Genomic DNA, 27,177 nt, shown 5'->3' on the forward strand with positions numbered 1-27,177 from the left:
AAATCGGGCGACAGCAAGCAGAAGGAACCGCGCCGAGGGCCCCGTTTCCAGCACTATACCCCGCTGAACGCCCCCCGGGAGAAGATCCTAAGGGAGGCGCTCAGCGCGGACCTGCTTCCAGAACCAAGCGACCGACACCACCCGGCGCGGATGGAAGTAAACACTGTGCTTACCACAGGAACATGGGTCATACCACAGAGGAGTGTGTGACCCTAAAGGACAAAATTGAAAAGTTGATCCAGGCGGGGAAGCTGAAGAAGTACATACGGAGCGATCGTCCTCAGGCGCGCGTTGAGAGGACTGCCAGGCGGCCCGCATACAGGTCCGAGAAACCTAGAAACGATAGGAATGAACGTCCTCGTTCTAAGCGAAGATGAAGCCGGAGCCAGAGTAGAAGTCGCGAACGTCCGCTGAGGGGGCACATCAACACAATCTCCGGGGGGTTTGCTGGGGGAGGATCATCGTCGTCCGCCCAAAAGCACCACATACGGGCACTACATTCAGTGCATTCAGTAGATAGGCCCCGGCGCACTATGCCCCCCATCACGTTCTCGAATGAGGATTTCCATGCACCCGATCCCGATCAGGACGACCCCATGGTGATAACGGCCGAGATCGCCCGCTACGGCGTCGGAAAGGTCTTGGTTGATCAGGGGAGCTCAATGAATATCCTCTACTGGAAAACTTTCCAGCAGATGGACATCTCGGAAGATCTCATCGTTCCTTACAACAGCCAAATCGTAGGGTTTGCGGGAGAGAGAGTGGACACTCACGGTTATCTGGAGTTAAGGACGAGGCTGGGAACTGGGCGATCAAGTGAAGAAAAGAGAGTCCGGTATGTGCTGGTCGAGGCCAACACCTCCTACAATGTGTTGCTCGGCCGGTCGTGCCTGAACGCGTCGGGGCAATCGTGTCCACACCCCACCTGACTATGAAGTACCCCTCCGACAAGGGAACCTTATGCACGGTCAGGGCGGATCAGAAGACAGCCCGGGAATGCTATGCAGCCGGTGTGAAGCTGCACACCCATCAGGGGAAAAGGAGGACGACCGGCTCCGAAGTCACCATGGCCGACCTCGATCCGAGGACGAATACTGAAGACCGGTTGGAGCCTATGGGAGAAACCCAGCCGGTCCTAATAGGGAAGGAGCCCGCCCAGACGACCACCATGGAGAGGGGATTGGACCCTGAGGTAGAGAAGGAGCTTAGATCGCTCCTGTGGAAGAACAGGAACTTGTTCGCCTGGACGACAGTCGACATGCCGGGGATTCACCCGTCAGTTATGTCCCACAGGCTGGCCCTGTTCAAAGAAGCCCGCCCGGTAGCACAGAAGAAGCGGAGACTAGGCGACGAGAAGAGAACAGCTGTAGAGGAAAAGGTAGGGAAACTAAGGGCGGCCGACTTTATCAAAGAGGTCACCTATACCACTTGGCTGGCCAACGTAGTAATGGTAAAAAAGGCCAGTGGGAAGTGGCGGATGTGCACGGACTATACTGATCTAAACAAAGCCTGCCCGAAAGACTCTCATCCCCTGCCTGAAAGACTCTCATCCCCTGCCTAGCATTGATGCATTGGTAGATGGTGCGTCCGGACACCGGATACTTAGCTTCCTGGACGCGTATTCTGGGTATAACCAGATACCCATGTACGGGCCTGACCTGGAGAAAAGGCCTTCATGACAGAGCGGGTGAACTTTTGCTACGAGGTGATGCCCTTTGGCCTGAAGAATGTCGGGGCCACTTACCAACGATTAATGGACCGGATCTTCCAGGAGCAAATTGGCAGATGCATGGACGTCGATGTGGACGACATGGTCGTCCGATCGGCAGACGGTACGGGCCACATAAATGACTTGAAGGAAGTTTTTCAACAAGTCAGGAAGTTCGGGATGCGCTTGAACTCGGCCAAATGTACGTTCGGGGTACCCGCCGGCAAGTTCTTAGGCTTCATGCTTACGACGAGAGGGATCGAAGCTAATCTAGACAATTGCGAAGCGGTGCTTCAAATGCAGAGCCCGGCCAGCCTTAAAGAGGTACAAAGACTGGTTAGGCGGCTCACGGCATTGTCCCGATTCATCCCAAGATTAGCCGAACGAGTCAGACCCGTCCTACGAAGAATGAAGAAGGGCGCCGGCTCGGTATGGGACGCTGAGTGTGAACGAGCGTTCCAAGATGTCAAAACCATCCTGCTCAACCCACCCATCATGAACCGACCGGCGCCAGGAGAAGACTTGCATGTCAGTACCGTGTTAACACAGGAACGGCCCCAACCAAAGCTCGTATACTTCGTCAGCCAGACGCTCCTAGAATGAGAGACTTGTTACCAACAAGTGGAAAAGGTGGCACTCGCTCTGATAAACGCATCCAGACGCCTTCGGCCATATTTTCAGAGCCACCAAATAGTCGTCAGAACCGACTTCCCCATCTCAAAAATCCTAAGGAAGCCAGACCTGGCGGGACGCATGGTGGCGTGGGCGGTAGAGTTGTCCGAATTCGGCTTGCGCTACGAACCAAGAGGGCCGATCAGGGGCCAACACCTCGCCGACTTTGCAGCCGAACTACCTCCCACCCGCCAGGACGAGTGGAATTTGTATGTGGATGGGGCGTCCGGCAGATCAGTCTGTGGGGCCGGCATCGTGTTGGAGGGCCCTAACGGATTCCTGTTAGAGCACTCCCTGATATTCAAGTTCAAAGCCTCTAATAACCAAGCGGAATACGAAGCCCTGGTGGCCGGCCTAGCATTAGCAAGGGACATGGTTGCAAAGCGAATCACCTGCCGGACGGACTCCCAACTGGTCGTCGGCCAAATGAATGATGACTTTCAAGTAAAAGAGGAGCACTTAATGCGATACTTCCAACGCGCATCGGAACTGGCAAGGGCGTTCGACCAGATCACCATCCAACATATTCCAAGGGAGGAAAATAGCCGGGCGGATATGTTGTCCAGACTCAGTTCCGGAAAAGAGAGGGGACAACTAACGACTATCGTACAGCAAGTGTTGTTCCAACCCTCGATCGACTGTTCGGCAGTGACTACCGAGCACGAGGATTGGCGTTCCGAAATCAGAGAGATTATGTCTCGATAGGACGACGGGCGCCCTGTCCAGCCCAGCAAAGCAAAAAGGATTGCCCGCTACCTGTTAGTGGGGGATAGTTTGTACAGGAGGGGGTTCTCCACCCCACTTCTTAAGTGTCTGGGGGAGCAGGAGGCGCGCTACGTGATGAACGAACTCCACAATGGCATATGTGGTTTTCACACGGGTGGACGAACGTTAAAAGCCCGAGTTAAAAGGGCCGGCTACTATTGGCCGACCATGGAGGCGGATACAAAGACGTTCGTCCAAAAATGCATTAGTTGTCAAGCGCATGCCAACAACACTCACCTACACCCTCATACTCTCCACACGATCGTATCGCCCTGGCCGTTCGCTCAATGGAGGGTGGATATCGTAGGACCGTTCCCCATAGGCCGGGCTCAGAAGAAATTCCTGTTGGCAGCCGTGGACTACTTCACTAAGTGGGTAGAGGCCGAACCCCTAGCGACTATAACAGCCGCCGAGGTCCAGAAATTCTGCTGGAAATTGATATGCCGCTTCGGCCTCCCGCGCACGATCATAACGGATAACGGCCGACAATTCATAGACAGAAAGCTGACCGAGTTCTTTGATGGGTTGCGAATTAGGCATGTCACCAGCTCGGTAGAGCACCCTCAGACGAACAGTCAGGTAGAAGCGATGAACAAGACTGTAGTCGCTGAGCTAAAGCGGCGCTTAGGAGATCGAAAGGGAGCGTGGGTCGACGAGCTACCCGAAATCCTGTGGGCCTATCGATGCACGCCTCACGGAACAACCGGGGAGACCCCCTTCAACTTGACATACGGTACGGACGCCATGTTGCCAGTCGAGCTGGGAGAGCCATCATTACGGCGACAGGTCGAGGACCTGCAGCTGAATAGCCAGGAACTAAGGATCGAGCTGGACTCCTTAGACGAACGGCGAAACCGGGTGGCCTTAAGAGCTGAAGCATGCAAACGCATGGTGGAAAGAAAGTACAACTCCAAGGTGCGGCCTAGAAGTTTCCAGGAGGGCGACTTAGTATGGAGGAAGGTTGGCGAAGCCCGCCGAGTAGCCGCGCATGGCGAATTGGCAGCAAAATGGGAGGGACCTCCCCGGGTAGTTGAAGCGCTCGGAAATGGAGCATACAGGATACAAAACTCGAACGGACGCCCTATCCCAAACACTTGGAAAGCCACTCATTTGAAATTTTATTTCAGTTGAATTATGATTTGTATTTTCGTTATTCAATTAATCGAATGACAGGACGCCCATTTCCTCTAAAGATTAAGTCTCAAAGAAGTAAAAACGTCAAGTTGATGAACGGAGAGTTCCCCAGGAACCACTATCAACTAGGCCGGACGGTGAACGGAGAGTTCTTTCCGAAGAACCACTGCCGTCCGCGCCCCAAAAGTCCAAGTTGATGAACGGAGAGTTCCCTAGGAACCACTGTCAACTTGGCCAGACGATGAACGGAGAGTTCTTTCCGAAGAACCACTGCCGTCCGCGCCTCGAAAGTCCAAGTTGATGAACGGAGAGTTCCCCAGGAACCACTGTCAACTTGGCCGAACGGTCAGCAAAGATTTCTTTTCCGAAGAAGTCATTGATCGACTACGCCTCGAAAGTACAAGTCGGTTTGGGGCGGGCGGTTAACGAAAGAATAAAGCTAAGTTCGTTTTGGTTTACCTCAAACGAAAATATAAGCATACATCGAAAAACGCGATAGAGGCAAAGAAAATGAAGTTGTGTATTAATTGGCAAAAGCACTAAAACGCGCCAGCATTTACAAAAGGACCGCCCGACCAACATCTCGACAAACCAATATGTTGGGCGGGCGGCCACAGGAATACACGTTGCAAAAAATTAAGTACGAAAGGAAATATCTATTTGTTTCTAGCAACCTCCTCTTCAGCCCACCCAGCTTCGATGGCTTTCTCAGCTTCGGAAGGACCTTCAACAGCTGGATCTTCGTTGTCCAGAGTGTTGAGATCCACAAGGACGCCATCAAAAACGTCCTTCTCGATGTCGAAACCCAGGGCGTACGGTTCCGGAATACCGGCCAGAAGGGACGCTTGTCGAAGGACTTTATTAAAACCTTCCTCATGCTCAAAGACAATAGTCGCCTCGAGCTCGGCGACCCTCTCATTGGCCTTAGTCAGCTCACCCTTGGTCGTAGTCAGATCATCGGTCAGAGCCCGATTTGCCTTGTGGAGCTCGGCCTCAGACTTTTGTTGGCAAGAAATCTTGACCTTTAGTTGACTACACTCCCCCAGTAGCTGCACATGATCGCCCTGGGCGACTGCCAGACGGTAGTTGGCTTCAGCGACCTCCTTCTTCGACTTCTCAAGATCGGCTTCTAACTGCTCGATCTTTTCGTCGTACTCGTCTTGATTCAGGAGCAGCTGCTCCATCGCTGATTGGAGGGAGGACGAGTTCTTTTTCTCCGCCAATAGCTCGGCACGCACCTCCTCCACCCCCGGACGAACGACAGATTCCTTCAAGTACCAAGCCAGGGAGGCCGCCCGAGTCGACATCTCGAACATGGCATTAGTTAGCTCCACCTCAGAAAGAGGTTCAATCAGCGCCCGCTGAGAGGAGCTCATGTGGAACTTCGTCCAGTCGCTCATGCTGAAGGCCGGACTAAATATGCCGCCCGACAGGGGCATCACGGACATCCTCCCCTTGTCCTTCTCCTTCTCTTTGCCCTTGCGGGCTCTCTTCGACGCCGACCGCGACGATGAGCCTTCCCTATCCTTGCGGCCCTCAACCGCAGGATCCTTCCTTTTGCGCACAAAAGGGGCTCCAAAAGTAGTGGTCGCCTCGGAAGCAGGATCCACCCGAGCGGCTGCAAGATCAGGAAGAGAATCCGGACCCGACCCCCGGCCTCCAGATGTAGTACCCCCAGCCTTTTCAAATTGGGGGGCTTGCTGCGTCTGCGTGGGGCGCACTACGGAAAGGCGTCCGCCCGAGGATCCCAAGGGCGGAGGACGGGGTGCGTTCGGCGCAACTTTCGGCCGGGCGGAGGATGAGCTGGCTCCACCCCGCTTTCGGGAAGTTAGGAAGTTGGATTGACGGGGAGCAGGAGTCGTCATAAGTTCTGGCAAAAACAAACATTCAGAAACGTTAAGATCAATGTACTAAATACAAACAAAATCAACATAAAAATATCATACCGAACGCCTTTTGTCCACAATCCTCAAGACTAAGGCATTCGACCAAGTGACGGGCGAAAATCCGGCGGGGGAGGGCATTGATGGTGCGTACGGCCTCTAAGTCGAGGGGACTCAACGCTCCCACAGGGGACGCCTTTATTCTCCCGGGCTCCCTCGTCCAGTAAAAAGGGAACAACGGTTCCCCCTCGCCATCATGGAATTCATGGCGGCTGGCGGCATCGATGATTATTTTAAAGTAGTGGTGCTTGAAGTTCTTGAATGAATCCGAGAAGGGGCGAAAGAGGGCCCTTTCCCGGACGGAGGTGAAGGACACCCAACCGCCAGTGGGGGACGGACGGACTTCGAAATAGTGAAAGAAGACAGGAATCGTGGGAGTGACGCCCACGGCCAGGCACATAGCCAAGAATTCCTGAACGGCCGCCCAAGAATTAGGATGCAGTTGCGCAGGAGCCACGTTAACCTCCCGGAGGACGGCCATTTGAAACTTGGTAAAGGGCACCCGGACGAAAAGATGGGTAAAGAAATTCACATACATATAGAAGAAATCGTCCGGGCTTGACCTCTTCTCGTAGAAAACTCTTGCGTTTCTCATGCTGACTCCCGCCCGGATCAATCGTGAGTCCTCTATATCCCGGACGATATGCGTACGATTGACCCTTCACTCTAAATCCTTACGGGAGCCATACGCGAAAGCATACAGGTCGGGGACGTAGGGAGCCCATTCAGATACCACTACCCCGTAACCGTCCGGCTCGTAAGGAGAACCCTCTACCCAGACACCGCCTTGGAGCAAGAAGAGAGGCACGCCATGAAATATCCGATCGCCCGCCGCACTCGACGCCCTCGGAGTCGGCCTCGAGAACTCAACAACCTCATGCAGGAAGCGAGAAGAAGCCGAACTGGGAGAATCGCCGCTGCTCCTTGTCGACCCCCCCCCCCCCCCCCCCCCCCCCCGGACTCCGCCCGACGACTCAGAACCAGAAGACTCAGTATGGACAACGGCCATTTATTACCTGAGGGAAAAAGAATTTAAATTCTTGAATGAAACGGAGAAAAGTGAAAATGACACAGTTCCCATCCGCTATTTATAGAAAAATTTAGGTGACCGTTGAAGGCATACGTGCCGTCCAGATCCAACGCAATCAACGCCCCAGATTTGAGGACTTTTCACCTTCCGCCAGTGTGGATGTACCACGTGTTTTCCCGCGAAAAGTCCAAACTAAAAGGCCCACCAGATCTGGCCCAACTACGAATTGTTAGCCCACGCCATGCATCACTCGAAGTCCTACGCGCACTACGTGCACTAGGACTTGGGGGACTTATGTACCAGAAGGGACCGGCTGCCGTACGGAAGGACACCCACGTCATGGGATCACCAGACGGACCGGCCGCCCGTAGTACCGTATGAGACTTAGGAAACTATTCTTCTACTTACTGATAGGAAGGGCCGGGTAATGAAGGGGCGGACGCCCATGTGCCCCATGATCACTCACTATTGTGAAAGGTTGTATGGCAGGGCGGACACCCGCGCACCCGTACCCAAGACTCACCCAAAGCCGACCGTCCAGGCCGCGGACCCTTCAGGACCGGCCGCCCTCGAAGATAAGACCGGTGAGGACGGTCGGCAGCCGTATTAATCGCCTTGGTTCAAGGTAAGCAGGGTTTAAAAGCTATTTGGGCTAAATTGGGCCGTGATTAACTTTTCACTAAGCCCATAGCGAAAACTATAAATACATATCCAAGGTGAGTGGCAGATAGGTTGCATTTACTGCACATTCATTACTGTCTGAGAAAAACGCCTTAGCTCTCAACTGACTTTGGCATCGGAAAATCTTTTGCAAGTCTCCCACCGATGAACTGAGAAGCTAGCACAGGAGGTCCGACGTACGGAAGACGAGAAGCGAGTGACGTGGGACTCGCACAGCCCCTCACATCCGAAACACCTACTCAGCTGGAGACTCTCAAAATGAATTTGAACTCTTTGGGAGATGTGATCAGTGACTCTCATTTTGCTAACATGTCAAAGTTGTATGGCTTTGGAATTTAGCCAAAACTGGACTCCGTCCTTTCAATTGGGTTATATAGGGTTGAGATCTTGAAAGTTAGGTCCAACTTTTCCTATTACACACACAAAATGACATTGAAATTCTTGACATTTCTTGTTATAAAATAATAATAATGGTAAAACAACCGTTAGTTTTAAATGTTGACAACAATTTTTATTTTTTTCATTAACTTTTATAAATGTACAGTTTTTTTAAATGTTAACAACAATTTTTATTTTTTCATTAATGTTTATAAATGTATAATTTTTTTCTCATTAAAATTTATAAGTGTTAACCGTCAGATTTTATTATTCATTAATGTAGTAACGATTTTTTTACCAAGTTTATGTTTTATAAAGAGAGTATTTCCTGCATTCTAAAATGAATTATCAAGAAATTTAATAATCAATATATTATTTGACAAATGACAAAAGAAATGCATGTCGTGCTTCTATAAATCCTTCAACATACAATCTAATTTCAATTTCATTTAATTCATACCATCTTACTCAGATTAAGTTTAAGGTAAAATTTACTAAAGTAATTAACTTAAAATTAATTGAAACATAAACCCTCTTAATCACATGCAAGAGAGGAAGGTAGTAGAAAGGAAAAAAACACATAATGTATTAGTACAGAACATGACTCAAAAATCAATAATTATGTCATTTCCAACGTTTTGAAGATTCATCAAATTATTGTATGACTAACAACTTCACAATCACAATAGGCTTCTGAACAACCATTACAAAATAAAAATGGAAAAGAAAGAAACATTTAAAGAAAATAAATGTTTAGAAATCTTCCTCAGTTATCGATCTCCAGAGTACCTCTTTCCTCTGTTTTTTTTTGTCCTTTAGCATGGTACCCTCACAATCATTCTAATCTTTAAACTCCATTTACTCTGCCAAAAATTAAGCAAATTATATTAATTTCGCCAGAAATAGAAACAATAAAAAGATAACGTAAAAAACAAATTCAAAGCAAACTTATATTAAAAGGCAAAGAAATAAAAAACTCCAATAATTTAAGTTACTACTAATTAAATTCATTCAATTTATTTTATAATTTATAAAAAAAATCATTTGTCATAAAAGAATTATCTTGTATGATTATCAAGGCAAATAAAAAAGTGTCTGTAGAAGCCAAATTAAAACAAGAAATCTTCAAATTCATATTGGAGATCTTTACTTGAATTACAACTTACCATTTATTATAAAAAAATGTATTTATAGAAATAATTATATCTATCATCAATGAAACTAATATTGCAATGTTTAAAAATACAAAAGAAAAACCAACTTATTATGAGAATGTCAACAATTTTGAGACAAGATGAAAAGAGATAAAAGTAAAGAGACTGAAAATATGTCTTATGCTAACGATTTTTTATTAGTTTATTCTATCCATAGACATTAGTTATTATCTTTAAGTAATATTCTTATTTTCAATTGCATTGTTAATCTTTCATTAAATTTCTTTTTATCTAATAAAAAATCGATTTAACCATAATATTTTTGTAATTGTTATTATTTGGAAATGTGAATCATTTATGACAAGAAACTCATTAATCAAATTTAGAAATAAAAATAATTAATTATGCGGATATCAATTAGAAATTATTAGTATGTAAAATAGTCTTTTTTATAAATAAAAAATTATAATTAATTTGTTAATTAGACTTTAAATTGATCATTGTCATTAGCTATCAAAGTTTTACGTATTTAATATTATGAATTTTAAATTAGTCTCTAATTTTAAATTAAAAACTAATTTAATGAAAAAAAACTTAATAATTATAATAATAATAAAACAAAAAAATTCAAAATTTTAACACAAGGTTAAAATAATGTTACCTGTAGCTATGTTTTGTAGCAGATTTTGAAAACTTTCACTGTTGTCATGACATAAAGAGTGTCTCCTAAATTATTTAAGAACTTGAAATATGCATGACGCCAAGAATGTACTATTAAGATTGAGCCAAACACTCCCCAAAAGCTTATAGCAAAACCAATTGTCATACTTATATAATATTCATGATTGAAAACCCCATCCTCTTGAAATTTAACAATTGGTTGTTGTCTTGGTTCTCCATCAATACACAATTTCTCTAATGGTAATCCACAAAGATCGGTATTATCTTCATATTTTGATGCATCGAAACTCTGTAATTGTGTGCCAGTTGGAATTTTTCCAGATAAATTATTATGTGACAAATCTAACATAGTGAGTCGGTCAATTTGAGCAAGACTGGAAGGAATAGAACCAACAAGTTGGTTTCGTGACAAATCAAGAAATTCAAGTGATGTTAACTCTCCAACATTTGAAGGAATATTCCCTGTCAATTGGTTTCTTGATAGATTCAATGACACCAATCCAAATAAACCCTCAATTTCTTTTGGAATTTCTCCTAATAATTGATTGCTTGAGAGATCAATGCTATTTAAAAGTGATAATCCCATATTTGTGAACATTTGTTCTGAACCTTTCCACATTAATAATGTATTCAAATTGTATGAAAAGTAACCTTTGATATCACTAGTGTTGACCAAATATTGATGACCTTGATAATAATCTCTCAAAGAAGTCATTTGAGCCATTGAGAAAAAGTTTTTTATGCATTTAGGAATTTGTCCAGATAGATTGTTTAGCGAGAGATCTAAGAGTTGAATATTTTTTAGATAACAAATTTGCAATGGTAAATTTCCAGAGAAATAATTGCTTTTCAAGCTTAAAAATTGCAACTTTAATAATTCCTTCCCAATCCAATTTGGGATAGATCCTGATAATCTATTTTCTGCTATGTCTACCATCACTAACTTTGTACAATTCTTCAAGATAGAAGGGATCGTACCTGTTAAGTTATTGTTTCTCAATAACAAAACTTGGAGTTCAAGGAGTGATCCCATTGAAAAAGGAATCTCTCCTGAAAACTTGTTTTGACTTATATTTAAGTAAGCCAATGACTTCAAATGGGTCCAACAGTCTGGAATTTGTCCAGAAAACTTATTATTTGAAAGGTCTAATTGGTATAAAGATTCAGCTACACCATTAGAACATAAAAATGAAAACGAATTTGTGAATTTATTGTTTGATAGATCAAGAGATATTGAGCCTCGTAAAAATGGCGGAACATGACCTTCAAATTGATTTGATGCAAGACTAATAGAAAAATAATGATTCTCTATTGGCAAATTTGGAATCGTACCTTGTAAATTATTAGATGAAATATCAATACTCATCCAATTTGACAATCCAAATTTGGTCCAAAACCATTTTGGAATGGTACCTGATATTTCATTATTTGAAATGTCAAGATAAATAAATTCATTTTGTTTCTCTAGCCATTTGGGAAACAATGGACCAAGCTTGCAAGACCTCAATTCAATATTGTATAATTGAAAAGTTGAAGCCCAATTTTGACTAACTTCTAACATCAATGAGTTATCTGACAATATCAAGCTCTTTAACTTTGTCATATTATAAAAATGAGAGTCAGTTAACACACCTTTCAAAGAGTTTGACATCAAGGATAATTCCTCAAGTTCTATTGGAAATCGAAGATCTTCAGAAATTGTCCCATTTAGCTTGTTACTAGCAAGGTACAAATCTTTTAATGATGGGAACATTGTTGCGAGGTCGCGAGGCAAAGTACCCCTAATTTGATTCATGCCTAGATTTAAACTTTGCAATGATGAGGATAAGTGATGCATTATTGTTGGAAGGTTTTCACTTAAACTGTTATTAAATAGGTTCAATGAACGCAAAACAGTACCATTGTGAAGTAATTTTGGAACTCCATCCAATCGATTTCCTGATATATCCAACGTTTCCAACTTTGAAAATATTGAAAAATCAGGTAATGTGCCATTAAATTTATTTCGACCGAGATATAGTTCTCGCAATGAGTATCTAGAACATCCAGACAAATGATTAAACACCACTGTGAGATCTTCACTCAACTTATTATCAGACAAATCCAATAACTCTAAAGTACATGTGCTCCCAAATGATTTTGGAACACCACCTTCTAAAGAGTTAAAGCTAACTGACAACTGCTCCAAATGAGATGGCAATCTAGTGCCTTCAGATATCTTCCCACTCAATTGGTTGGAAGAAAGATCGAACGTTTTTAAATTTGAAAATGCTGAAAGGTCAGGCAAGGAGCCTCTGATTTGATTGTATGCCAAACTCAACTCTTGTAGTGAGTATCTAGAACATCCCGACAAATGATTAAATATCACTGTTAGATCTTCACTCAACTTATTGAAAGACAAATCCAATAACTTCAAAGTACATGAGCTCCCAAATGATTTTGGAACACCACCTTCTAAAGAGTTAGATCCAATTGACAACTGCTCCAAATGAGATGGCAATCTAGTGCCTTCCGATATCTTCCCACTCAATTGGTTGGAAGAAAGATCGAACGTTTTTAAATTTAAAAATGCTGAAAGGTCAGGTAGGGAGCCTCTGATTTGGTTGTGTCTCAAACTCAACTCTTGTAGAGAGTATCTAACACAAGCACTGGAGAAATTATGAAGAATTAACGAAAGGTCTTCGGTCATATTGTTTCCATACATGTATAATAAACGTAGGGTGCATATATTCATGAATGATTTCAAATCTTCACCCTTGAACACATTGTAGGAGAGGTAAAGGTGCTCAAGCGAATTCATGGCCAAGCCAAAATGATTTGATGTCAAACCCTTCAAGAGGTTCCAACTAAGGTCAAGCTCAACAAGGTTGGAAGTGGTGTTTGACAGCCACGGGAATATCATCGGTTGTGTGAAGGAGTTACGAGAAAGATCAAGGACAGATAGAGAAGTAGAAAAATTGAAGTTGGAAGGGTTGAATGAAAGGAGGAAATGATCGGAAAGGCCACATTCAATTAAACTCAGTTCTCTTAGTTTTGGTAGCTTGGCAATGGTTCGAAGGCAGCTAGGAGAAGTGTTAAAATTAGATATGGAAATGAAGGATAGATGGGTTAAAGAATTAAGATTAGATAACCATTGATCACTACTGACAATTTTGAGAGCACTATCATATCCTCCAAGATAGAGTTTATTCAAATTTGAAAGGTTTCCAAGTTGGGAAGGAATGAATCCTTCAAAAGAATTGTAGCTGAGATCAAGATATTGCAACCGAGAGAGATTTCCAAGTTGGGAAAGTATATTTCCATTTAAAGAATTGACACTGAGATCAAGATACTGCAACCGAGAGAGATTTCCAAGTTGAGGAGGGATTGAACCCTCCAAATAATAATTTGTTGCAAGATTCAAATATTTTAAATGAGAAAGAGAACTTATCTGAGTTGGAATTTGTCCGCTAAAAAAACATGAAGAGAGATCAAGATATCTCAAGTTGGTAAGAGAACCAAGAAACTCTGGAATATTAGTGTGTCGAAAAGAATTGAAACTGAGGTTCAAATACTGTAAGTGCCGTAACTCCATTAACGACTTGTGGATCTCTCCGCTGATGTAACGCTGAGAGACTTCATAATAACCACCAAGAGAAAGAGATTCATTATGTTGTCCAGGAAGGTGGAGGCTTATAATATGAGCGGTGAGGTTATTGCAGCGAATCCCCTCCCATTGGCAACAGTCGGGAGTGGTCCAAGAAGAAAGCATGTCGTAGTCATCGACAATGGCAGCCTTGAATTGAAGGAGTGCATCCCTCTCTTTTGGAAGGCATCGGATATGGTGTTGTCCATAAGCAACCTGCAACACCACACTCATCACAAACATAAACATCTTCACTTTCAGATTCTTCATGATGATGAAATAGAGAGAGTATAGAATTGGATTGATATGTGTTGTGAATTAAGCACTTCCAATACCCATATTTTATACTCACCAACTCCTTCATTACCTATTCTTCTCACTCTTCTGCATTTCAATAATATCAATTGACTACGAAGAAGACTTGTGTATTTTCATTTTAAACGACAATATTATATGAAAATCAAAACATCAAACTCCTCTTTACAAATAATTAATGAATTGAAGTTAATATTTGAAAACAAAATTAAGAAAGTGCTCTCAAAATTAAAAAATTGTAAGTTCCACTAAATACTTAGAAAATATTTTAATAGTGAAAGCTTATGTCACCATTGTTATAAAATTTGAATACAATATTTCGCAGGATTGTATTTTTTATTTTTCTGTTCCCGCAACGCTTGTGATTGAGTTGTTGAACTCTTCCTTAAGCCACGACGTATTTTTCTGGTTTAGTAGGCATGTTGACTCATTCCTAACTCTATAAATAAAGACTTTCATTTTTAAAACATCGTCAGAAATCATTTTTCTCTCATCTTCTCTTCTTTTAGTTTCATTTTTTTTTTAAATATTTTGGATTAATTTTTATTTTTTTTTTAGAATTCTTGCTACGACTTTTGTTCGTAATCTTATTCTTTTTAATTTGGGGTATTGGGACAAAATGTAAAAAAATATTGCCAAATTAAAAAGAAAGATAACTAACATGAACTTGGAATTTTTTGGAACAATAATTCTATTTCAATCGATTGACTTATCCGAAGACTTGTGAAAAAGAAAGGTAACTAACATGAACTTGGAATTTTTAAATTAAACGACAATTTTATGTGAAAAATAATCGATCAGGTAATTAAAAAACGACACATTCATTAAACGAAACGAATGTACATGATGTTTTTTCATGATCATTTGGTTAAGGAGGTGTACATGAAAGTTCCCCAGATTTTCAAACAATTGACCCAAATTTAATTTGAAGGTTGAAAAAGTCATTGTTCAACTTGAAACAAGTTCCTCGGTATTGGTTTGTATACTATATGAAGTATATCGATCGAAATTGATTGTCATTAAGTAGATACTAATAGGTCATATTCAGATTTTACCAACTCTTAATTTTAAATTATAAAATATGATGCAGTTCAAAGCTTCGTTCAACCTTGTCAAGTTCTAACAACTCTTAATTTTAAATTATAAAATATTATGCACATGATGGTTCAGAGATGTGTTCAACCTTGTTATGTTCTACCAACTCTTAATTTTAAATTATAAAATATTATGCATAGGATGGTTCAGAACTGCGTTCAACCTTTTTAGGTTCTACTGACTCTTAATTTAAACCTCAACTTGGTTAGGTTATAATGGCTGCTCGGGGAAGTCAGAAAAATGACTTCAGAAATCTCCGTTCAATGCAGGAAGTCAGAAAAATGACTCTTATCTCAAGATCGCTCAAGGAGAAGTCAGAAAAATGACTTCAGAAACCCCCGCTCAACGTAGGAAGTCAGAAAAATAAGACATGCATCAGGACCACTTGAGGGGAAGTCAGAAAAATGGCTTCAGAAATCCTCGCTCAACGCAGGAAGTCAGAAAAATGAGTCATGCCTCAAGCCGCTCGGGGGAAGTCAGAAAAAGGGCTTCAGAAATGAACGTTGGCAGCAGCATCTGGGGCCGACAAAAGAAGCAGTGGAAGTGAAGGAATGATAAGGAGAGTAATGAGAAGAAAGGTTTTGCTAATGCGTTTTCAAACAATTGTTTCCTTCAAATTAAAAGAAAAAAAACAATAACAAGCCGGATAAAATACTCGTTATTGTAATACAAACAGTTTATGTCACAACTTTTACCTCGGTTGAAAAAAAAGTTAACAATTACATTAAAAATATATGGTAAGTAATTTCCAAATTACATTTATAAAGAAGAATGAAAAGAAAAAGTGCATAGAAATAAAAGTAGAAATGAAAGTAATTTCACATTTTATTATATTAAAGATTGACTTATATTTAAAGTATTATTTTTTATATTATTTTTTTCATTTTTAGTTTTATTTTTTTTATTTTAATTATAATTTAAAATAATTGTTTATTTAAATTTATCTTTTAAAAAAAGATTTTTCGTAAAACACATCTCTAATTGAATACTTAATTATGTGAAACTTTTGAGTAGTTGAGTATGTTGAGGGAATAACTCATATATTGATGACTTATGAACAAAAACTAATGAAAATATATTTGAGAAATACTTTACAACACAATTGAGGATACTATTATACAAACTTTTTTCATCGTTAAAAACTGTAGTTATGGAACATCGTTACATCTTTTGCCCATGTAAACCTTGCCGTGTGCCCACTTAGAGCCCCGTTGCGTTCAATCTTCTTCTTACGTCTTCTTGATTTTTTTTAAATTCCAATCTTACTCTTTTTACTTTTACATTTACATACTTTATATTTTATTTTCCATTTATTTTTATCAAAGTCACTTTTTATACATAGACCAATTCACTGAATAAGTGATCAAACATAAAATTTAAGATTATATACTACACTGATAATGTAACACTTATGCAGCATAATGTAAAAGAAAAAAAATCAACCACAAATATGTATAAAAAATTCAATAAACGAAGAGGCATAGAACTCAAATTTCAAAATTATTTAACAGAAAGATTTCACATACCTCAACTCAATGAATAGAACGACCTTACAAAAATTATGTGATTACAAAATAATACAAGAAAATATGAAAAATAATATTAGAGCACCTTTATCTCCAGAGGCAGACTTTGCCTTCATTCCTGTAACAAAAAAAAAATTACAAGGCTAAATGCAAATATTTTAGTTCTAAATGCAAATATTTTAGTTCGAATCATGGGCGTGTGGTGACCGACCATAAATCTCTCCAAAAGTGTTTTGTTTTGATCGACAAACAACAGAAACTTCAACTATATTTGTATAGGGTGCGAAACATTGATGCATGACTAAAAAAGATGCAAGAAGACAAAAGCTTCAGATCATCCGAAAGGGTTTCCTCCTACCTAGAAATTGTTTGGGGTAACAGTAGTTGACAACCTACTACCACTCAGGTGCTGATTTGAATTTGAGAAGCCAAAAACAGTTATCTTAGTAGTAAAATTTCCAAATCCTTGAAATGCACTAAAATTCTCTTCCACCACAACTACACTATATTTTGATGGCTCATCCACCTACACAAGTAAATGAAAAATTGTGTTGGATTCTCCAATTTCAAATGTAGAGTCTCTCGCATGTAAAAAATGAGATTTACTTTTTGTCAGATCCCTTACCTTTGTCCATAGGAACTCTAGTGTGAGTGGTGTAAGTAGGTAAGAATCCGAAATCGATGTCCATATCCGTTTACGGATGTCGGTATCCGTTGAAGACCAAAGGATATCTGACTTTTGTTACGCACGAACCACCATCGGGTCGAACCACCACCATCACGAACCGCCATGAATCACCAACGCACCACCAACACAAAGAATAAAGAGTTAAGAAAAACCTAAAATGGAGAATGGTGTGAATGAATAATGGTGTTAAGGGATGTAGAAATGAAAAGAAAGAGAGAAAGTGAAAGTGGGGGTGAAGGGTGCGGGTTTGCAAGAGAGAAAGAGTGAAAGTGAAAGGAGATTAAGGTTTTAAAAAATAAAAAGTAAAATAGATAAAGATAAAAGTAAAAAGGGTAAGATTGAAATTTAAAAAAAATTTCAAAAAATGTAGGGAGAAGATGGGTGGTAGAGAGAATAACACTCTAAATCTTGCCGTGTTTGCCCACCTGAGCGTCATCACGTTCAAAAATACAAAACATATTGAAAATATAATCTTTGTGAAATGAAACGAGGATATGGCAGACATGATGAATTATTCAAAAAAATTTATTTGTGAGACGCAATATGTTTTTTTTATGAGTTCATAAAATATTTATAAGCATAATGGTTTTATAGAGGATCATATCTTAATTTTGTCTATCAGAGAATTGGTCACTAGAAACTTTCTTTTTCAAATTATTACTTTAATATATATTCCTCAAGTTTACCTCTGAAGAATTTTTAATCACAATTTATTCATCTTAAGAGCCTTAATTTGTAGAAATATTCTCATTTTTTCATAAGACACATAGATATATACATATGTGTATCTTACGAAATTTCAACATCTTGATTATACCATCTTTATGAAATTGATCCATATGATTGTTTAACATGCATAGTAGTTGTTGGAACTGTAAAAACAATACTATGATAGAAGAAGTTTGTGGTTCCCTTTGATGAAGCTAGCAAAGATGATCCTTGTCCTCTAAATGTCACTATCTTATTTTATTATTGCAATATTGAAAATGTTGTGTTCCTCACTACATAAAATTGTCTAACAAATGGAGATGTCAAGTATCTATATTTAAAATCTCTTTATTTGTTATAAAAAGAAAATAATAGACGTGAAAAACAAACAAAGCAGACACAATTATCAAGTAATAATTTGTACGATACAATTATCAAGCAAACACAATTATCAATGTACTTCATAAAAACTTGTTTTCTTATAAGTTTTATACTTTTTTTTTTCATTTAACATATTATAACAGGTAATATCAGGTATTTAATAGAAAAGATTGTCTTTTTTTCTTTTAAGTTATTCTCTGTTTTATTATTCAATTAATTTAGGCTTAATACCTCTTTTGGTCCTTTTTAGAGGAGTAATGTTCAAGTCCGTCCTACTTTTCTAAAAAGTTCAATGTGGTCCCAACTTGTGAAAAAAGTGTGCAATTAAATCCTTTTTGGTCACGGCGTTAATTTTTTAACGATACAGCTGACAACGTGAACAAAACATAATTACGTGTCTAGTTTATGTCATTATGTAGAAGTGACGTGTAAAATTTAAATTTTATAAAAAAATATTCTGACAGAGAATAGAGCTGCTTGCTTGCGTTGAAGATGGACTAAGCCCAAACCCCTCTTAGGGTTTCCTCCGTGAGAATGAGCAAGAGAAGAGAGGCCTTTACGAGGTGGCAAGGTGACCTGCCGCGAGTTAAGGTGTTGGCCGTTTGGCCTCCCGAGAAGAACGAGAAGCAGGCCGGAGACACCATGTCTCCAGCGACGGTAAGCTTGGTGGTGGTTTGTGCTGGCAACGGTAGGCTTGGTGGTGAGCGACGGCGGTGGGAGCTTCACGGTTGCGGTGGAGACAGGATGTGGATGGGAGTTGGGATGGCTAGTTTAGAGTTTGCCAACTAAGTGGAAATTGGGAGATTGGGGATGTATTCTTGGGTTGAATGTACTGAATTTGAGAGATTTGTTTGTGCTTTGATCCGTTTTTTTTTGTACAGATGAAAGAAAATCTTGAGATTAGATGAAGATCACGAGTTCGTATCTTGATGTTGGGTATCTATTGGTATTTAAAGTGGTTGAGAATGAACTTGATGCATTGTGTAGGATGGGTAGGATGAGGCGTGAAGTTGAACCTAAATGGGTATGATGAAAGTCACCCGTCGCGAACTCTTCGAACCTGCAAGTAAATCCTTAATCGTCAGTCTTCCATCAACATCTGCATCTTCTTCAATACAGAGCAAACAACCCCTGCACCTCAAAATATTATTTTTACACGTTATTTAACCTCAGAAAGCCAACATTCACATAAAACAGACACGTCGTACTGTTCAGTCCATGCTGTCAGTTACACCGTTAAAAAATTAACGTTGTTCAGTCCATGTTGAGATTGACCCCAGATCAGGTCAGGCATCAGGACCAAATGATGATAGGTTTAGGAGTTATCTGGGTAAGTTAGCAAAAAGCCATGTCTCTATCCTTCATGCAACTTGGGATGACGTCCCAGAGGTCGACAAGAACCTCTTATGGCAAGATATTTTTACTTACAACACTGTTGATATACTTATTTCTTTCATCTTTTAAAATCAATAACATGTTTTCTGTTTTAAACAACAACATTATGATATTCCAAACACGATACAAATTAGAAAGAAAGTGTTATCGCATATCGCGATAAGATGGAGGGATTTCAAGACAAGGCTGACACGACTATATGTCTTTGGAGACAGACAAGATCAAAATCCATGTCAGCAGTATACCTTCACAGAGGAGGACTGGATACAGTTTCGTGCATCTAGAGAGACTGAGGAATGGAAGGTCTATTTCTTAGCAACTTAAAAACCTTTCATTGAGTTCTTATGATTTTACACTTATTTATGTACATGGTTTGACAGGGTAAAAGGTTAGCCGTCCAAGAAAGACAACGACTAAACGATGCACCACACTTGTTATCACGAGGTGGCTGTGCAAAATTGGAAAAAAAAACTTAGAAAGTCTAGAGCGGATGCCTTGGGACTTGAGTCACCGAACCTAGCACCTACACCTGCTAGGTACGAGCTGTGGAAGGCTGCTCGGACTAAATCTGATGGGAACATGACATCTTCCTCAACAGCCTTGATCTCACAAAGAATTGTAAGTTCAAATTCTAAACATTGTTTGATTATGAATCTATCACATCATGTCTTCTAAGTGTCTTCGTTTTTGTATATGCAGGATGAGTTGGTTGAGTAGCAGACTCAGGGAACATTTGTTGGCCAAGGTAGGGACGACATTCTAACAACGGCCATCGGAAGACCCGAGCACCCAGGACGTGTACGTGGAGTTCTTGGGGCGATTGGTCTTCATGACTACCTTGGCCCCACACAAAAAACCACTCAATCAATGAGTCAGGAGGCACTGAGGCAGATGGATCTTCAGTGGGAGGAAAGACTCAACCAAAGCATGAGATCAATGGAGCAACGATTCATGGAGCAGCTACAAGAACAAAAAGAAATACAAAGAGTGCTTGAACAGAAGCTGAATTCCATGACGGAGGGCAACACGGGGCCCGATGAAACTCCCACGCCACCTCGTGTCAGCATTAGAGGATCATGCTCTGCTGTTGAACCGTCTCAATACAACGGTCAATATGAGTTGTTAGTTGATGGGGATCCCCACGCATTGTGGCTGTCGAACGAGTGCTTAAGGGAGGGGTCACTATTCATGGTGTTCCCATATTACCCCACCACGTGCGTGTGACGATTGACGAGATTCGGGATCCCTAGGCTCAGGTGCCTGTACCCACTCCTGAAATTAATTTTGTGGGGGAGGCCATAGGCTCATTTATAGCCTGGCCTTGAGCATTGATCATGTCACACATCGCTACCCCACAGGTATAATGTCTTCGTTATTAGTATTTCTATGTTAAGTATAAAAATATTTGTTGATAACTCTTTGATGAAATTGTTATCTTCAGTTCACACGTCCTCAGAAGCAGTCGATTCATGAAAAAGTCATACATGAAGATGATGACATGGCTGAAGCAGAGGATGATCCTCTATCAAAGCTAATGACAAGATTACCCAGGTTGAAGAGAGCACCATTAGAACTATACTGGGATTTGAGAGTATTTGGTTTGTCCCCCATGTGTCAGTATATATCACATTGCCTGATGCATTGGAGGTGATTGGGGGAGACAAGATGTTGAATATTTCCATCATTCAACTGTGGTGCATGTAAGATAATTAATTTTGTCTTCCATATGTCTTTTTCTTTGATTCCTATACTTTCTAACAACTTAACTTTGATCATTTAGGTACATGGACACAATCGTTGTAGACCAAGGTCGGTCTTCCATGTACGAATTTGTTGAACCTCAGACCATTCAACCTTCTGGTAACACACTTGTAAACAGACAACATTATTTGCAAACATGGATGGATGAGTCAAAAAGATACGTATACCTTGTGCCATACATTGATGGGTAGGTGTTGTTATATGTAAAAGTTCATTATTAAAGTTTCCTTAATTACTTAGTTAAATAACTATTTGTCCTTTGTGATAGGTCGCACTGGCAACTGATGGTCATCATTCCCAAACAATGTAAAATTATATGGTTTTATTTGTTGCACAGGAAGATGAGAAATGACTTGAGGACCATGCTTCAAGGGTAAGTGCTTCTCCAACAATGACTTTGAATTTGATGTTCACCTTAAACTTTTATGATCAATATAGTTATGATAATTTTACTTTGTATTTTTAATCTGTACAGAGTTATTGGTAAATCTCGAGGTCAATTAGTTCAAATTTTATATCCAAAGGTTGATTGTCATTTATAGTTATAATTCATTATGTATGTTATTGAATGATCTAAATTATTGACGATTTAGTGCATCATTTTAGTGTAACCAGTAGTAGGATTCATGGGAATGTGGCTTCTATGTCATGTGCTGGATTAAGATCATCATTCGAGCTGCCACTACAGATGATTGGAATGAGGTAATGATGCATACCTTGAAGACATTACAAATCAAATTCAGCTTTAAACATATATGAAACCATAATGAATCTTTCTTCAATTTTGCAGCGCTTCAAGTTAACATCTCCTATACTAGAGGAAACGATTAGGCAAATAAGGCAGGAGCGAACAACTTATCTTCTGCAAAGATGGAGTTATGAACAGTTTTATTTGTTGTTGAACATTGATTAGTTTTCGTTTTATAAGTTTATATATTTATAGTTTTGGTATTGGATTATTTTGTACATTAAGTAGAAATTTCTTTATATGAAACGGAAATATACTATATACTATATACTATATAATGTTCTGGGACAATTTTTTGCTTTTCAGGTGTGATTTTAATGCAAAAATAAATTCATTTTAAAAAAAAAACGCCCAGTAGACGTCGGTTTGTGCACTGACGGACGTCTATAGACGTCTGGAAGTGCACAAACCCACGTCCAAACCCCGTAACCCTAAACAACTTATTCAGACATATAGACGTCTGTTCTTGCACAACCAAACGTCTATATAGATGTCTGTTATGCCTGTTAGAACAGTCGTCTATATAGACGTCTGGTTGTGCCAGAATAGACGTCTATATAGACGTCCATTTGTGTCAGAACAAACGTCTATATAGACGTCCATTTGTGTCAGAACAGACGTATATATAGACGTCCGGCCTGACACAACAGACATCTGACTAACGTCACCCACATAGACGTCGGGGGCAGATTGGACGTCAAAATGCCATAATAACATACGTCTAAAGCCCTTTCTGCACTAGTGTTAATTGCACACTTTTTTCACATGTTGGGACCACATTGAACTTTTTAAAAAACACAGGACGGACTTGAACATTGCCTCCCTAAAGAGAGACCAAAAGAGATATTAAGCCATTAATTTACTTAGAAATCAATAAATTTAACCAAACAAATAATCTATGAATTCATTTCATAATTAAATTAAATTGTCCACTAATATTTAAAACATTATTTATACATAAAATTATGTATTCAATCCAAATATTATATTAGTCTACCAAGCTAGTTAAAAAACATATTTTTTACCAGTGAAACGAGAAAAATAAAATGATAAACAAAACAATCAATATGTGAGATAATAAGATAAAGGAAGAAAAAAGAAGCACGTTTACTATCACCACCGCTTGATCTGCAATATCACAATAATAGTAATAATCAAAATAAAGAAAGCGAAAGAAATAATATTCCAATAACTACATGCAATTGTTCCAGTCAACTTTATTAAAAAAATCCAAAATCTAGAAGTTCTTTAAAGAATTTGGTTAATTTATCTCAAACAAAAAAAATTAGTAAATCAAAGTCGAAAGCAAGTTCTGAGGTCGAATTTGAGGTTCTGAATGAAATAATTACTATATATGTCTTATTACACATACTGTGTGAATTCAAATCATGTCCAAAAATTCAAAGATTCTTAACAATGAATTATTGCAATAGGTGCACCCATGCCATGTTTACTAATAATAGCAATAAATAATCCATAGATTATAAAACAATTCTCACCCATTACACTCATCGAAACTTGGTTTGAACAACAAGTACCATTTTATTTATTTTATTAATTAAAAATTATTTTCTTAGTGTTAGCACTTATAAATTTATATTGAAGAGTGACCTGAAAATGAATCCTTTTAACTAGCATAATATACGATGCTTAAAGTGATAGAAAGGGCAGATTAAGTAGATGATAGATAAACAAACAAAAGAATTAAAAGTTTCAAAATGGTGAGGATAAATCTTATCATATTAGCGTTATTGCGAATCATGAAAGCTTCTCCGATTGAATTTCCAAAATATTAAAGAGGAATTCCCTATAACTTACACAAGCAATGATAATGAATTACTGTGGAAATTGTTAGTAACGAATGGTTATTTGCTAATGTTTTAATAGACAAATTAACATGAAGTACGATTAAGGGAAGGGTGACCGAGGGAGGAACTAGTGACAGTGCCAAACAATAAGGTATTGGAAAAGATAAATATTACATTTGTTCTTTGCGTAATGGATGTAATATATTCTTTTATATTAATGAAAATACCATCGTGTCGTATTTGACATCAGTTTTAAAAATTCTCCAATATAAAAAAAAGCCCCAATTAAACCCTAAAACTTATTTTATAGTTTTTTCATTTAAAAGTAACAAATGAAATAAAACACTTAATTAAAACGGGCCATGTAAAATCAAATTATCACCCTATACACCATGTTGTTGACTATGTAAACGAGGTTAAGAAGAAAAACTAAATTGTATGAAATTAATGAAAATTAAGATCTGATTGAAACAAAAAATATTATCACCGAATTGAAAAAACTCAATAAAAATAGGAACTAAATATTTAAATCATTATTTTATTATAATTGAATAGTATAACCCCATTTTAAAATAGGTATCTATTGAGGGAAAAAGTACCAAAATGGTCCAATTATTTTCAAATTCACAAAAATAATGTAAATTTTTAAAAAATTAAAAAAAAGTAAGTTGTGCTAATTTAGTATAATTTTAATGTATTATGATATAAATTGAAGTCATATCAGATTGATACCATTTTAATGTATGGTAATTTTTGTTTTAATTGAAGTCGTGCACTTGAGACGACTTCAATGTATTTTAATATAAAGTGAACTTTTGTTAACTTTGTAAATAATTTTTTTAAAAAAGAAAATTAATTGTTTCACATTAATAAGTCAAAATCATATCAAGTTGGCACCTTCTTAACTATCAAATCACACAAAGCTAACATGATTTCTTCATTTTTAAAATTGCACCATTTTTCAGTAATTTTAAAGACAAAATTACACCATTTTAGTGCTTTTGTAGAGAGTTATTGTTCATTTATCATCAAGGTAGACCTTTTTCTTCAACAAAACTTAAATTTAACTTATCTTAAAGTCCCACGTTTATAAGTACTCAGAAATGTTCAAATTATGTTGAAAACACGATTAGTTCAATGAAGTTGATAAAATAGAAGTAGAAATATATTTCATCTTATTACATAAAAGTAAATTACAAAAATGACCATTGTGCCTTTTATTTAATGAAAAAAGTAAGGAATTACGGGTGATGTGATGAAAGATAAAAGAGTTTATAAAGGGATGAATTATTAATGTTAAATTGGAACCCTATAGGGTGAATTGGATTTAAACCAGTTTTTCATAATTCTTTAAAAAAACTTAAGTTTTTGAAATCTGTTTACAAATGATTTTAACCAACAAAAAAAATGCAGAAACTTAAACAGAAACACACCACTATTTTATACTAGATTGATTCTTAATCTAAGTCTAAATCCAGTCATTTTCCAACAACCTGATTTAGAGAGACTTCACTATATTGTAAAGGTCAAGAAAATAAAGAATTTCTCAATTGTATCCTCACATACTCTAATATACAGAAATACAAACAAGAGAGGCTCAACACACTCTTTCACAGCCCTGCCTCTCTAGCTAAGGCAACTACGAAATTTATACAAGAAATACAAAACTTGGGTGCACCAGTGTGTGCAGATCTCATAGATGAAAAACACAACAACCCTCTTGACTATTCTTTCTTGAAACCTTCTAGATCTTGAGATCCTTCAAAATGTTTAGTTGATTGCTCCAAGAATGTCTCAAGACAACTCTTTGATGTGTTCTTTTGTTATTGTTTCACTTTTTTTTTCAGAAAAATAGAATCTACTTCATTATTGAAACAAGTTAGAACACATATATATACGATATACAAAAATTAATGCACTTAATCGATTAATCGATTAGGTTAATTCCGATTAGGCCCAACTATCTGTTTTAATCAATTCAATTAGGTTATTAAAACAAACGGTACAGTCCTGACTCACTTTAATTGAATTGATTGTGGACTTTGTTTAATTGATTAGTACAAAAGCATTTCACCATATTTATGCACTCTTGCTATCTCATGCAACTAAGACTCTATCATGAATTATGCATCCAAGACTCTATCCTATATGAGTTTAATTTTAATCTAACAGTTTAAGCACTTAAGAAAGAACATTTTCAGAGTTCATCATCAAAAACAATTTTACCATACTTATTCTAGAAAGAAGTTATAGTCCTTGTTCTTGAAAGAAGTTTCTAGTCCATAGAGTATGTTATATATAAGGCCATTGGCATTGTGATTCTTCACGGTATCAGCTTATCCGTTTGTGAATTTCACAGTTTTCATGACCATAATTTAAAAAATGATGCCAATTTATATCAAATTTATTCTGGTCTTAATTTTTGTTTGTTTGCTATCTCAGGATTACCGTGTTTGTGCAAAAGGGGTGAGCTGCATGCAGAGGGAGAGGCTGGAACTTCTCCACTTAAAGGTTGGCTTTGTTGATAGATATGGCATGCTCTCGTTTTGGACCACTGCTAATTGCCAATGGAAAGGTATTGATGGCTTTATATTTTTATCTGAGGGGTTATTTGGAAAAGATTATGTTTATATATATGTGTGAGACATTTATGAGATATTGAGTTTTATCTCATATTCTACAGTATTTTTAATTTAAAATCTTAAAATTATAGTTTATAGATTTTTTTTGTCCACTTTCACTCATCTTATTTGAATTGTTCTCTACAGGTATTCTCTACAAATCATTGGAAATGTACAAAAACTCGGAGAATTAAGCTTGTTTGATTGTAGCCTTTCTGATCATTTCATCCATTCATTGAGCCCTTCAAAGTTAAATTCTTATACTTCCCTTTCAGTCTTTGACCTCTCTTGGAACAAGTTTACATCATCCATGATATTCCATTTGGTGTCAAATATCAGTTACAATCTTTTTGAGCTTGA

General features: G+C 38.7%; 2 protein-coding genes across 3 annotated transcripts; one reads left to right on the forward strand and one right to left on the reverse strand.

Annotated features, from left to right (window-relative positions):
* The first annotated feature begins 2,461 nt into the window (after nt 1-2,461).
* LOC148199556 (uncharacterized) lies at nt 2,462-3,085 on the forward strand. The gene has a single exon (XM_088112703.1). It carries the CDS (start codon nt 2,462-2,464, stop codon nt 3,083-3,085), a length of 624 nt encoding a protein of 207 aa, XP_087968829.1.
* A 7,047-nt stretch (nt 3,086-10,132) lies between these two features.
* LOC148199557 (receptor-like protein EIX1) lies at nt 10,133-14,041 on the reverse strand. 2 transcript variants are annotated; one of them, XM_088114665.1, is made up of 2 exons: nt 12,157-14,041; nt 10,133-11,943 (listed from the first exon to the last, which is right to left on the reverse strand). In XM_088114665.1, exons 1-2 carry the CDS (start codon nt 14,039-14,041, stop codon nt 10,133-10,135), a joined length of 3,696 nt encoding a protein of 1,231 aa, XP_087970791.1. The 2 variants fall into 2 exon arrangements, with proteins under 2 accessions (XP_087970791.1, XP_087970792.1); XM_088114666.1 differs by having other exon boundaries at nt 10,133-12,438; nt 12,739-14,029.
* Nucleotides 14,042-27,177: the final 13,136 nt, after the last annotated feature.

The sequence above is a fragment of the Vigna umbellata genome, chromosome 4 (genome assembly GCF_029865625.1).
Source record: "Vigna umbellata cultivar VRB3 chromosome 4, Vumbellata_1.0, whole genome shotgun sequence".
Lineage (NCBI taxonomy): Eukaryota > Viridiplantae > Streptophyta > Magnoliopsida > Fabales > Fabaceae > Vigna > Vigna umbellata.